The sequence below is a fragment of the Peromyscus maniculatus genome, chromosome 14, assembly GCF_049852395.1.
Source record: "Peromyscus maniculatus bairdii isolate BWxNUB_F1_BW_parent chromosome 14, HU_Pman_BW_mat_3.1, whole genome shotgun sequence".
In the NCBI taxonomy this organism is placed as follows: Eukaryota; Metazoa; Chordata; class Mammalia; order Rodentia; family Cricetidae; genus Peromyscus; species Peromyscus maniculatus.
In genome coordinates, this window is record NC_134865.1 from 11403772 (window position 1) to 11417717 (window position 13946).

A 13946-nucleotide genomic window follows, 5' to 3' on the forward strand; every position below is an offset into this window, starting at 1 on the left:
CAGAGTCAGATATCAGGATAAATGCTGAAAGATCAAAGAAGTAAAAGAACAGCCAAAGTCACCTCTTACCTACACAACTCCTCAGACCAAAAAGAGTTGAGCTCCTGTCTACACCTGCCTTATATTCCTCTCATCACCAAGCCATATCATTTCCTGTCTCCTTTCTACACAGACCTCCAGACCTCTATGGTTAACTAATGGCTAGCTCCACCCTCTGATCTTCTTGCAAGCTTTATGTGTTAGAGCACAAGCAAATTATCACCACATACATCTGCTCCTGGCAGCACCAATCTACTTCATAAAAGGAAGATGGACACCAAAGAAAACCTCCATATGGAGTTTGCTTTCATTTGTGGTAAAGTCAGCCAATGGGCAAAGAAACTGCCCTTGCCTCAATTGCTGACATGCTGCCCAAATTGGATAAGTGGGACACAAAAGAAAGCATCTGCCAAACTGCCAAGACAAGGTAGGATAGCCCTTCAAAATTCCTGCTTCACAGAACAGTCTGTCAGATATTTTAGGACTGTAGGCTGAAGTTGGATGACACAACATTACAGAGAAACTTGGGGTGACTGTCCAAGGCAGCAAGATGTCTCTGTCATTTGTTAGTTATGGAAGTTGCATTTTCTGCACTTCCTGTTAACTCAAGTAATATTTTATCCTTCATGCGTCTCTGATAGAGATTGAAGACTAGATAGTTATAGTTTTACAGTTTCTCTTGTTACCAAATTCAGGAAAGAACTTACATAAGAGATGTAAAGTTATAAGGTTAAAAAACATAAAAGCTTAAGTTGTTTCTCTAAAACCATGTTTTACTTAAGGTCTACAAAGATATTTTTAGGATGGTAGTATAAGTTATAGTAAAAAAAAAAATGGTTTAGGTATAAAACTTTGAATTCGGGGCTGGAGAGATGGCTCAGAGGCTAAGAACACTGGCTGTTCTTCCAGAGGTCCTGAGTTCAATTCCCAGCACCCATATGATGGCTCACAACCATCTGTAGTGAGATCTGGCTCCCTCTACTGGCCTGCAGGCATACATGCAGACAGAGTACTGTATACATAATAAATAAATAAATCTTTAAAAAATAATAAAAACCTTTGAATTCAACAAGATAGGGTAGATAATGGAGCATTTTCTCTAAATATGCCAAATGCACATGGATTGGATATTGTGAATTCTTGCTTGATGATTGTTCTTATATATAGTTTATTATTAGAGTTAAAATCTTTCCTTTTTATTTAGACAAAAAGGAATTGTTGTGGAATAATCTCTTTGTACACTGTGAAGATGTGTCACTTTGATTGGTTTAATAAAAAGCTGCTAATAGCTAGGCAGGATTTTCAGGGCAGAGAGGATGCTGGGAAGAAGGTAGTGTCGCCAGGAGATGCAGAGGAAGGTCATGTAGGAGATGAGGTAACAAGCTACGAGCAATGTGGCAGCCCTTAGATTAATAGAAACGGGTTCATTTAAGTTATAAGAGCTAGCTAAACCACAAGCCTAAGCTGTTAGCCAAGCGTTCACAATTTTAGTAAGAAGTTTCTGTGTCATTATTGGTAAGCAGGCAGCCCAAAGAAATATCTGCCCACACTACACCATAGAAATCTTTGAAATTCTTTTTTTTTTTTTTTTTTTTTGAGAGGATGTGTGGGGGTTCTCTGTGTAACAGCTCTGGCTGTTGTGGAATGCACTCTGTAGACTACTCAGGCCTTGAACTCCTGAGTCCTGATAGTACAGTAGATACACATATTAAAATGTAATCCATATTTAACTTTTTAAAGTTTATTAATTTATTTTGGGCATTCATATCTAACTACAAGAAGTAGGATACATATTTTATAAGACCACAAAATGCTTTATCTTTTCTTAAAATAAATTTTATGTGTGCAGATGTTTTGTCTACATGCATGTCTGTGCATTACATGCATGCCTGGTGCATCTGGAGGCCAGAAGAGGCCATTGGATTCCCTGGAGCTGGAGTTACAGAGGCTTGGGACTGCCATGTGGATTCTGGGAACCAAACCCAAGTCCTCTGGAAGAGCAGCCAGTACTCTTAACCACTGAGCCACCGTCTCTGCAGCCCCAACTGCTTGACTTTTGAATCACTGAATTATTGCTACAGGTAAAAAGACTAATTTATGGAACCATGTTTATGTGAAACTGGCTGGTTTTATTATTAGCAATGCCAAACAAGACTTTAAATCAATTAAAATTTATTTCATTATACATAAAGTTACTTTTACATTTGTCTACAACCACGGTGAACACATTCCTGGTATAAAGACACAGCCTTTTGAGGTTAAGATATCCCCAACTATAAGATTACATACATAAAACTACCATAATTTGCTTTTGGGATACCATCTTACAAGGACTCCAGTTTGCAGTAATCCTCGTTAAGGAAGGGAATGGCTCAGTTGCCTTTAGCCTACTGGCTATGGGTAGGTTAGGACTTCTGTTGGTCTTTTCTCTGTCGCACAGATTGCAAGCCCAATGCCACTTTGAGATCTTTGGCAGCAGTTAACTCTGCAGCTCACACACAATTGAGCGAGTATGATAATGAGTATTCAGAGACGGGTAATGCCTGGGGAGAGGGGCCGCTCACCAACCTAAGACAGCACCTGTGTGGCCTGGGCAGGCATCTCCATGACGGGTAAGGTGACCTGCTGACATCCCGTGCAACCTAAATCAGAATCTCATTTATTAGTAAAAGGGGGACATGTAAGTCCCTGGCCCCCGTTTTGGATAACTGTTGCCTTGCTTGCTGACCTTGACCTTGATATCCTCCCTATGCTAATTCCCTCCCGGGTTTCACCCTCCTGAATGCTTAAGGGAAGTTCCTTATCTATGTATCCTGCACAATGGACATTAACAGCTTAGATGCAAGATTGTAAAACATCTATAGTGAACTTCTGCCCTCCAGGGTTCTCCCATTGTGCTGTAGGCCTGTATTTAAGACCTCCTCTCTCCTTCAATAAACGGCATTCGGCATAAAAAAAAAAAGATATCCCCAACTATAAGAGTACATATATAAAACTACCATAATTATGGATGAGGTAATCAAAGTAAAATATACTATTCAGAATAAAATAAAATGGAAATAACTTACTCATGAGATTCATATTTAAATCATATTTATTTACAAAATACTATCCTAAGAATTATAATTCCCTTAAGCTTCCATTTGAGCAAAAAATAATTGCATGGGTAATAGGAGTTATATAAACTCAATATGGGAAGAAAATGACACCCGACTTCTCTTAGGTTTCTGAAGTTCCTCTGCAGGTTCTTTTGAAGGTGAAATCAAGTCTGGAGGGAGCTCATGTCTGCTTTCAGGATGTGGGGGTGAGGAAGAAAACTCAGCTCTTGGGGGAAGGTAAGGTGGAAAGCCCCTCGGTGGGTACACATTTCTCCCTGTTCAAAGAGATTAGCAAAGGACATTGGAAGTTGAAACCCCAAACTACACACTTGTTAAAAACCACTAGCTCCGGTAGTTATTCTGATATTCAAACACCCACACCAGAATATTTGATCTCACAAATTAATTTTGATATTGAAAAATGTACTTCTTCCACTACATAGGATTAATAAGAATATCATTAATTTCAGGTATGTTTGTCTTATCTTGGCAGTTACACAAGATCTCAATACACTCAAGGCTTACTTTAAAACAGGTTTTCAATGTAGTCAGATTTTCAAACTTAGCATTCAGGTCAATGATTCTGACCTGATAGTCTACTAAAAAACATTTCCTGTAATGCCAAGGACCTTCTTAAAACTTACCAAACAAAATTCATTTGATTCACCTAGAACTTTAAAACTAGAGATGAGATCAGAGAGCAGCTACCTAGGACAACCAAGCTGGTTCTTGTCTAGTACTTGAAAACATCATTTACTGTGTAGAAACCTGTGGTTCCAAAGGGTAAAGTATGCTGTAAAAGCAACAAATTATTTTTATTTTAAAATGTAAGGGTATGAAGGAATTTCAGTTAAGTTCAACAAATAACTAAATATGATCTTAGATTTTAAATAAATATGATCAGGTGGGAACTATTTATGAAAAAGACTTTAAAACACTTTAGTCAGTAATCTTGACTAAAATATAATTATTTTAATAATGAACACAATACATTTCTATCAAATTAAATACACATAATTTTAAACTTAAAACTGCTTATACATTCAGTGATTCTCTGAACTATCATAATACAGTTAAAATTCAAAATTAGCTAAGGTGGATGAAGGTGAAGCCTTGGCTTCCTTTGTTGCTGGACTATAACCTGTGAGCCATGTAAACGCTCTCCTCCTCAAGCTGGTTCTGGTCAGTGTTTATCACAGCAGTGTAGATGTAACCATCTTATTAAATAAGAAACACAGAGCCAAATACAGAGTTAAAAACCCAAGAGGTCAGAGCAGTAGCGGAGAGCTGAGACTTAAAACCACCTTTCTTACTCTTCGCTGCCGCTATCATCCTGCCCCTCAGAAAAGGGTCGATTAATGAACCTACTTTTAAAGAGCAACAACTTGTTAAAAATGTTTTACATTGGTATAGATTTTAGTTTATTGATACAATTTTGAAGTTAATTTTGTTATACTGTATATATATTTCTACTCTGTTTAAGGTATTATGTTTATATAACTCATTTAGATTGTAATGGATAATTAAGAAATACAGATTAATAATTAATCTTCTATGATAGTCAAACTTATAGTCATGTTGTTTTCTAGGTATACATAGATATATTTCAGATAGACAGGTAAACTTCAAATACTTCAAAGACCTACAGAATATGACATTTAAAATGTTTTTAAAAATTTAGACTTTCTGGACAGTGAGACATGTCTGCTCTTGGCATCACCGATTTACTTAAGAGAGGAGGATGGGCATCAAAGAAACTCTATATAGAGTTTATCTTCTTCTTGACAAAAATAGCCATTTGGACAAAAAACTGTTCTTGCCTGTACTACTTAAAAAAAATATATCAACTGGACATACAGGACCCATAGGAAGGTGACCATTGAACTTTCCTTGGTGAAATGGTCCTTCAGGTTCCTGCTTCACAGAGAAAACTGCCAGACATTCTACAGGACATAAAGAAAAATGACTGAGAGAGTTGGCTGTTTGAAACCTGGAGCTTATGCAGGGATACTTGGCTTAGGCTGGGAGGAAGGGACTGGACCTGCCTGGACTGAGTCTACCAGGTTGATCGCAGTCCTTGGGGGAGGATTTGCCCTGGAGGAGGTGGGAATGGGGGGTGGGCTGGGGGTAAGGGGAGGGGGTAGGAGGGGTGAGAATAGGGGAACCCGTGGCTGATATGTAGAACTGAATGGTATTGTAAAATAAAATAAATAAAATTTAAAAAAAAAAAAGGACTGAGAGACTCTAGGATTGTGGGCTGAATACAGATGCCCCAACTTTGCAAAGGAACATTAGGTGACTGTCTAGGCTGCCAGCTGTCTCTGTCTACCCTGCAAGACTCCCGAAAGTTGCTTACATCCTTCTCCCATTCCTCAGGTAATAATATATCCTTCTGGGGTCTTTGATGTAGTTAAAGACTAGATTGTTATAATCTCCTCAGTTATGATAAAAAATAAATTAGATATAAAACCTTAGACTAATAAATATAGGTTAGATAGGATATCTTCTTTTATTTTGCCAAATACAAATAGACTAGATATTATAAATAAACTAGATATTATAACTATAATTCTTGCTTGATAATTGTTTTGTTATATGTAATTTTACTATGTAAAAGTTAAAACCATCCTTTTAAAAAAAAAAGAAAGAAAAGGGGAAGTGCTGTGGGATGTTTCATATGTTAAATGGGTTACTCTGATTGGTTAATAAATAAAACACTGATTGGCCAGTAGACAGACAAAAAATATAGGCGAGACAAACAAACAAACAAAAAAATTCTAAAAAGTAAAAGACAGAAAGGAGCCACTGCCAGCCACCGACTAGACAAGCAAAATGTAAGGTACCGGTAAGCCACGAGCCACGTGACAACTTATAGACTAATAGAAATGGGTTAATTTAAGATAGAAGAACTAACCCGGTGGTGGTGGCGCACGCCTTTAATCCCAGCACTTGGGAGGCAGAGACAGGCGGATCTCTGTGAGTTCGAGGCCAGCCTGGTCTCCAAAGCGAGTTCCAGGAAAGGCGCAAAGCTACACAGAGAAACCCTGTCTCGAAAAAACAAAAAACAAAAAAAAAAAAAAAAAAAAGATAGGAGAACTAGATAACAAAAAGCCTGCAATGGCCATACAGTTTATAAGTAATATAAGTCTCTGTGTGTTTACTTGGTTGGGTCTGAGCAGCTGCGGGACTGATGGGTGAGAGAGATTTGTCCTACCATGGGCCAGGCAGGAACAAAAAAACTCTAGCTACACAGCAGCAGGAATCAAACTTGAAGAAAAGCACAGATAAATGTTGACACATACATGGACTCTAAAAAAAGCCTACCTGGGAATGGAAGATGTGGTGGGCCAGGGATATCGTTAGGTGGAGAATAATAATCTGGAGGAGCTCCATAGATGTTTCTTGGAGAAGGTGGGGGGAAGGGGCAGGCCCTTCCCATAAACTGGCTCCTTGGGTCCACAGGAGGAACTGGGGGACCCGGTGGAGGGACAAAGCCATGACCAGGAGAATCAGGCACTTTTGAGTTCTGTAACAGATTGACAGTCAGCAGTCAGTAAAGTGGCTCGATTCACAGCTCCTTTCCTGGGAGCATCAGGCATAGAAGAAAGCATGTAGGCACCTACACCAAAAGCGGTCCATGACATTCTAGAAAGCCGGAGAACAGGCTCAGGTTTTCACACCAGTGTAGGAACCACTTGTTCCCTAGCCTAATAAGTATTTTTACTAACTCAACAGAGAACCTAAGCATGGCAGTAATCGTCTCTACCCAGCTCACACTTAAGCAGGAGTTTATCAAATACACACTCAAGAAGAAAATGTGAAGATACTGATCATCTCATAATGGCCAAAATCAATGTTATATTTTAAAACTAAAATATATTTTAAGATTCAAATAAAACTTCAAGGAAGAAACTCTGAAATTGTGTTCAGCGAGTGAAGAATCTTTAAAATCCATCTAAAAGTACTTGTTTTTTAAGGTGGGAGCTGTCAGGTTTCTTTCTCATTTCTTTTAATATGTTCTATTTATTTCACATGTATGGGGGGTTTGCCTGCATGTATGTCTGCATGTACATTCAGTGTTCTTGGAGAATAGAATAGAGCTTCAGATCCCTTGAGACTGGAATAGAATAGTTGTGAGCCACCACGAGGGTGCTGGGAACCAAACCCAGGTCCTCTAGGAGAGCAGCCAGTGCTCTTAACCTCTAAGCCAATTCTCCAGCCCATTATTTGTTGGGATTTTTTGTTGTTGTTTTTGAGACAAGATCTCCTTATGGAGCCCACACTGACTTTGAATTCACAAAATTCCCTTCCCTCAGCCTGCCAAAATGCCAGGTTTACATACATCATCAAAACCTGGCTTATCACTTGTACTATTTCACCAAAGGTTACAAGCCAGAAATGAAGCAGTGCTAATAATGCTAAGCAGAAGTATATTTTATTAATATCTTGATATTCACAAGTAGAATAGCTCTAGCCTTGTTCTAGTAAAATCAAGAAACTGGTTATGGATACATAGGTAGAATTCAATTTCCAATACTTACACCACGATCATCTTTGGTATCATTTCTACTAGATTGCATTTCAGAGAAGACTGGCCCATCTAGACAGGAAAATTAAACCAGGAAAAATTCATGAATTCTCACTTATTCCTAGACCATTTCCACATCCAAATGACACTGGTATGTTCCACTCCCCTTGCTGGACAGGCGAACAACTCAAATGAAGACAATATTAAAGTTCCCAGAGCAGCCTGAGGTTTGTAGAAATTTCCACAGAACAAACATTCTTTTGCAGTGTGGTGAACACCTTTCCAGGTGGTTCCCGGGCAACCTTGCTGCAGCAGCCTCCTAGGTAAACAACTTGGGAGGCAACACTCCACTTCCTGTCTTTTCCGGTTGCCCACCTTTCCCTCAGTACACAACATATACTTTTATGAAAGTACCCTTATAGAACTCAACAAATGCACAATGGAAAGGTAAATTAATTTTCTGAATTTTATTCTTTGTTAATGTTATGGACTTTGATAGTACAGTAGATACACATATTTTCCTGGACAAGAATGTTATGGCTAGTTTTTCCAGGACTTGACCATTATCCCAGTTTTCTCAGGGTTTCCCAAAGATGTCATCGCCCACAGACAACAGGAAGCAGTCTACAGAACATGATGACCACTTTCCCAAGAGGTGGGAGTGGGTAGTTTTTGGTCATTCAATGGGTTATGGACATTTGTCATTGTTTAGGGGTTTGGTTACAAGTTGTTGTTGCTCATGGTCGAGGACAAAACTAAACAAAGGACATCAAATTCGAGAATCTCTTTCTAAAGGCAAAAAGGGGGAATATAAAAATGATGAGATAAAAGGGTGGATTATTGAGTCTACTTTTGAACAACCACTAGTCTCAAATATTTTACATTGTTATGGAGTTTTGTATATTGATAAAAATTTAAGGGTTTTTTTGTTATACTGTATATATGTTTCTATTCTTGTTTAAGATATTGTACCAATGCAGCTTATTTAAAAATGTAAATTTTGGCCTGGAGCGATAGCTCAGCCATTAAAGGCTAGGCTCACAACCAAAAATGTAAATTTTAGTCCTTGAAAACTATTTAGGATAATAAAGAAATACAGGTTAATAGTCATCTGTAACAATCAAACTTAGTCATGTTAGGCATGTTTTCAAGATCATACAAAGATATTTTTATTTTACTTGATTTTTTTTTTTTTTTTTTTTTTGAGACAGGGTTTCTCTGTGTAGTTTTGATGCCTGTCCTGGATCTCACTCTGTAGCCCAGGCTGGCCTCAACTCAAGAGATCCACCTGGCTCTGCCTCCCGAGTGCTGGGATTAAAGGCATGTGCCACCACCTCCCGGCCAAACATATATTTTAAATAGATGGTCTTCAAACACTTCAAAGACCTATAGAATATGGCATTTAAAATGTTTTAATAACCTAAGGCTTTTCATGACAATGAGACACACCTGTAGTGCAAACTCTAATTGGTCTTAACAATAAAAATCCAGAATCAGATATCAGAGTAAATGCTGAAAGATCAGAGAAGTGAAGGAGCAGCCAAAGTCACCTCTTAGCTCCACGACTCCCCAGACAAAAAAGGTCGAGCTCCTGTCTCTGCCTGCCTCACATTCTTCACTCCCCAGCCACAGCCCAAAATTAAAGGTGTCTGCCACCTTGGCCCAGCTTGAAATTCTTACACAAAGAAATAATCCACTTACTTTTTTTCAAACCGGGTTGAATCACATTTCTGTCTTACAAACAAGAGTTGTCCACCACCACCCCAACCTCCTACCCCGCATTGTAGTTTAACTCCTCTTCAAAGATCCTTTTCAAGACTCTCAAATTAAAAAAAAAAAAAAAACCTTTCTTCCCTCCTACCCAGTTCTGTGAAAACTGCTACAAAACAACCAAGTGGTCTAAGTTGTGAAAATTACAGGTCTAAAGGTGTTTCTAAACAGGCTCATAGTGCACCTGAAATACTGCTGCAGATACAATGATTATCAACAAAGTTCACAAAACAGTTGTGTAGTTTCTCATCCTATCTACTAGTAAACTCTTAAAAGCCTTCTTCAACAAACCTGGTGCCAAAGAATGTGATTTTTTTCTGACCCTAACTCTAGTAACATATTTCAAAATCTATACAAAACACAGGGAAAAAAGTATATACAAAGGTATTACACTGTCTTCAATTTTTTCACATCTTAATTGTGTGTATATGTGATGGGGGGGGGGGTGCATGGATCCGGGGGTGCTGAGAGAGGCCAGAGGCATCAGATCCCATGGAACTGGAGTTACAAGTTGTGGGTAATCTAAAATGGGCATTGAGAACCTAATTCATCCACCTTTCCAGCTTTAAGAAGAGGTTAGTTACCACTACCTTCACAAACTAACTTCAACAACATGAAGCTCGTAAAAACTATATAACAAAAAGTGTTATATTACTTGTAATAAAAAATATATTTATGGATGTATATAAATATATGATATGATCTAAAAGCCATTTGAAGGACTCAAGCCAGAAGGGACCATCACCTGAAGGGATGTAAACGTCACTTCCTAACAGATGCCTTCTCCTGCCATCATCTACTTTTCTGCAATGATTATATTTTGTGTTTCTGATTTGGTTTTTAAACAAGATGAAGCAGAGAGAATTACACATATAACCTATAATTACACATTCATACTAGTCCAAAGTAATGCCCAATTCAGTTTCTTGAGCTTTGACCCATTATCACTTCAATTAGCCTAAGTGTAAAGGAAACTAAAATATGTCACTGTTTCAGGCTCTCGGTCTTGATGCACAAGAACAAACTTACAACTGAGCCAGAAACTGGGTCACCGGGATGTGGTGGTATTGTGTTCCCTGAAATATTGTGCACTCTAATAAACTTATCTGGGGTAAGAGAACAGAACAGCCACAATATTAAACATAGAGGTTAGGCAGTGGTAGCACATGCCTTTAATCCTAGCATTCCAGAGGCAGAGATCTGCCTGGATCTCTGTGAGTTCAAGGCCACACTGGAAACAGCCAAGCATGGTGACTCTGTGCCTTTAATCCCAGGAAGTGATGGCAGAAACCAGAAAGGTATAGAAGGCGTGAGAACCAGGAACTAGAGCTGGTTAAGCTTTTCGGCTTTTAGCAGCAGTTCAAATGAGATCCATGTGGATAAGGACTCAGAGGTTTCCAGTCCGAGGAACCAGGATCAGCTGAGGAATTGGCGAGGTGAGGAAACTGTGGCTTGTTCTGCTTCTCTGATCTTCCAGCGTTGACCCCAGTACCTGGCTCCAAGTTTGTTTTTATTAATAAGAACTTTTAAGATTCCTGCTACACAGGGAAGGAAACTGAAACTTAGTGCATGATTCACTATGGTGCTGAATTAACACTTAAGTTACAAATCTGATTTCTTGAGTTGAAAATTTTAGGTCAGGTATGGAACCGTTATTATACATGTTTATATGCACAATAAAGTAGCATTCTTGAAAATATAAAACACATAGCTAACAAAGACTGGTCCAGGGAGAGAAAGAAGAAAAGTGGGTTTAAACAAAGGCATCAATATAAAACTTGATTGTGGATAAATACCAAAATCCTAAGTTCTTTATTCATGGAAACAATGCATAAACTGGTCAGTTTGCTAAATCAAGTAATAAAGTGGGAATGAAAAGGTAGGAATGGATGTTGCAAAAATCTAGAATCAGAATGGGGAAACAGTGCCTTCCGTGCAAAGCCTTTCTTTCTAGTCTAGAGAGCAGAAATACCTCACAAGACCAACGTTTCCCAGTAACACACAGGAAACATTGCGATCACAATCGAAGCGCTTGGCCGAGAGATGTGTACTATGCTGTCCTTTGACAGTGAAGGAAAACCCAGCTCAACAAGTGAAGACCACTGGCTGAGCACACTGCCGTGAAATGTGTTAGTGAGGCTCCACTCTCCCTGTCAGTGTACAGGACGAGGAGCACAGACCCAGAGCAGAAGACACCTACCTCAGAAGGAAGACACGGGGCCTCACGGCAGTTCCACTGTGACAACTCTCTCGGCGCTGCCCACAGGAAACAGTCAACGTCTCCCAAGTTAAGAATAAAATGACCGCCAGGTGTGGTGGTGCACGCCCTCAATCCCAGCACTGGAGGCAGAAACAGGCTTATCTCTAAATTCAAGGCCAGCCCGGTCGTCACAACCAGAGCTACACATGGAAACCCTGTCTCTGAGACACAAACAAACAAAATAAATCAAGAGATAAGTAGCTACAGGGAGAGAAAGAGAAGTAATGTAAGAGAAACAGTCAGTAGGGCTGGCAGGATAGGGGGGAAGTGTTCGCTGTGTGAGCCTGAGACCTGAGCTGTCCGAAGCGACAGTAGAAAAAGTCAACTGTCCAGCTGTCCTCTGGTCACCATACATCCCTGCATGAGACTGTGGGCGTGTGGGCTTGGGCACACGCGCGCGCCGCGCTCTCTCTCTCTCTCTCTCTCTCTCTCTCTCTCTCTCTCTCTCTCTCTCTCTCTCTCTCTGTCTCTCTCTCTCTCTCTCTCTCTCACACACACACACAATTGTTTTTAAACTGCTAAAACAAAACTAGTCAGTAAACTAAGTTTTAAAAAATTCTGAAATTCATCATTAGACAATATCCTGGCTTTCTTTAAAATGTAATCCATATATAAGTTTTTAAAGTTTATTAATTTATTTTGGGTCATTCATATCTAACTACAAGATATAGGATACATATTTTATAAGACCACAAAATGCTTTATCTTTTCTTAAAATATAATTTTATGTGTGCAGATGTTTTGTCTACATGCATGTCTGTGCATTACATGCATGCCTGGTGCATCTGGAGGCCAGAAGAGGCCATTGGATTCCCTGGAGCTGGAGTTACAGAGGCTTGGGACTGCCATGTGGATTCTGGGAACCAAACCCAAGTCCTCTGGAAGAGCAGCCAGTACTCTTAACCACTGAGCCACCGTCTCTGCAGCCCCAACTGCTTGACTTCTGAACCACTGAATTATTGCTACAGGTAAAAAGACTAATTTATGGAACCATGTTTATGTGAAACTGGCTGGTTTTATTATTAGCAATGCCAAACAAGACTTTAAATCATTAAAATTTATTTCATTATACATAAAGTTACTTTTACATTTGTCTACAACCACGGTGAACACATTCCTGGTATAAAGACACAGCCTTTTGAGGTTAAGATATCCCCAACTATAAGATTACATATATAAAACTACCATAATTATGGATGAGGTAATCAAAGTAAAATATACTATTCAGAATAAAATAAAATGGAAATAATTTACTCATAAGATTCATATTTAAATCATATTTATTTACAAAATACTATCCTGAGAATTATAATTCCAGTAAGCTTCAATTTGAGCAAAAATATAATCACATAAGTAATAGAAGTTACTTAAACTGAAATGAGAAGAAAATGACTGCTGGGGGGACCAGCACCACTGTCAGGTCTCCTGGGGTTCTGGAGGTTCGGCTGCAGGATCTTTTGAAGGTGGAATCAAGTCTGGAGGGACCGCACGTCTACTTTCAGGATGTGGGGGTGGGGGGAAGAACCCAGCTCTTGGGGGAAGGTAAGGTGGAAAGCCCCTCGGTGGGTACACATTTCTCCCTGTTCAAAGAGATTAGCAAAGGACATTGGAAGTTGAAACCCCAAACTACACACTTGTTAAAAACCACTAGCTCCGGTAGTTATTCTGATATTCAAACACCCACACCAGAATATTTGATCTCACAAATTAATTTTGATATTGAAAAATGTACTTCTTCCACTACATAGGATTAATAAGAACATCATTAATTTCAGGTATGTTTGTCTTATCTTGGCAGTTACACAAGATCTCAATACAGTCAAGGCTTACTTTAAAACAGGTTTTCAATGTAGTCAGATTTTCAAACTTAGCATTCAGGTCAATGATTCTGACCTGATAGTCTACTAAAAACATTTCCTGTAATGCCAAGGACCTTCTTAAAACTTACCAAACAAAATTCATTTGATTCACCTAGAACTTTAAAACTAGAGATGAGATCAGAGAGCAGCTAGCTACCTAGGACAACCAAGCTGGTTCTTGTCTAGTACTTGAAAACATCGTTTACTGTGTAGAAACCTGTGGTTCCAAAGGGTAAAGTGTGCTGTAAAAGCAACAAATTATTTTTATTTTAAAATGTAAGGGTATGAAGGAATTTCAGTTAAGTTCAACAAATAACTAAATATGATCTTAGATTTTAAATAAATATGATCAGGTGGGAACTATTTATGAAAAAGACTTTAAAACACTTTAG

The 13946-nt window shown here is 38.8% G+C and overlaps 2 protein-coding genes across 13 annotated transcripts in view; both read right to left on the minus strand.

Annotated features, from left to right (window-relative positions):
* Positions 1 to 2194: 2194 nt before the first annotated feature.
* On the minus strand, positions 2195 to 11850 carry LOC121822320 (uncharacterized). The gene is made up of 4 exons (XM_076550594.1): positions 11636 to 11850; positions 7679 to 7737; positions 6462 to 6663; positions 2195 to 3412 (listed from the first exon to the last, which is right to left on the minus strand). Exons 2-4 carry the CDS (start codon positions 7735 to 7737, stop codon positions 3302 to 3304), a joined length of 372 nt encoding a protein of 123 aa, XP_076406709.1. The 5' UTR covers positions 11636 to 11850; the 3' UTR covers positions 2195 to 3301.
* Positions 11851 to 12737: 887 nt separating this feature from the next.
* Positions 12738 to 13946, minus strand: part of Mia2 (MIA SH3 domain ER export factor 2) — a 96886-nt gene continuing 95677 nt past the window's right edge. For all 12 annotated transcript variants that reach the window (XM_042260577.2, XM_016007357.3, XM_016007356.3 and 9 more), the window contains one exon: positions 12738 to 13275. In XM_042260577.2, the coding sequence (XP_042116511.1) occupies positions 13112 to 13275 (164 nt within the window). In that variant the 3' untranslated portion in view covers positions 12738 to 13111. The remainder of the gene's footprint in view (positions 13276 to 13946) is intronic.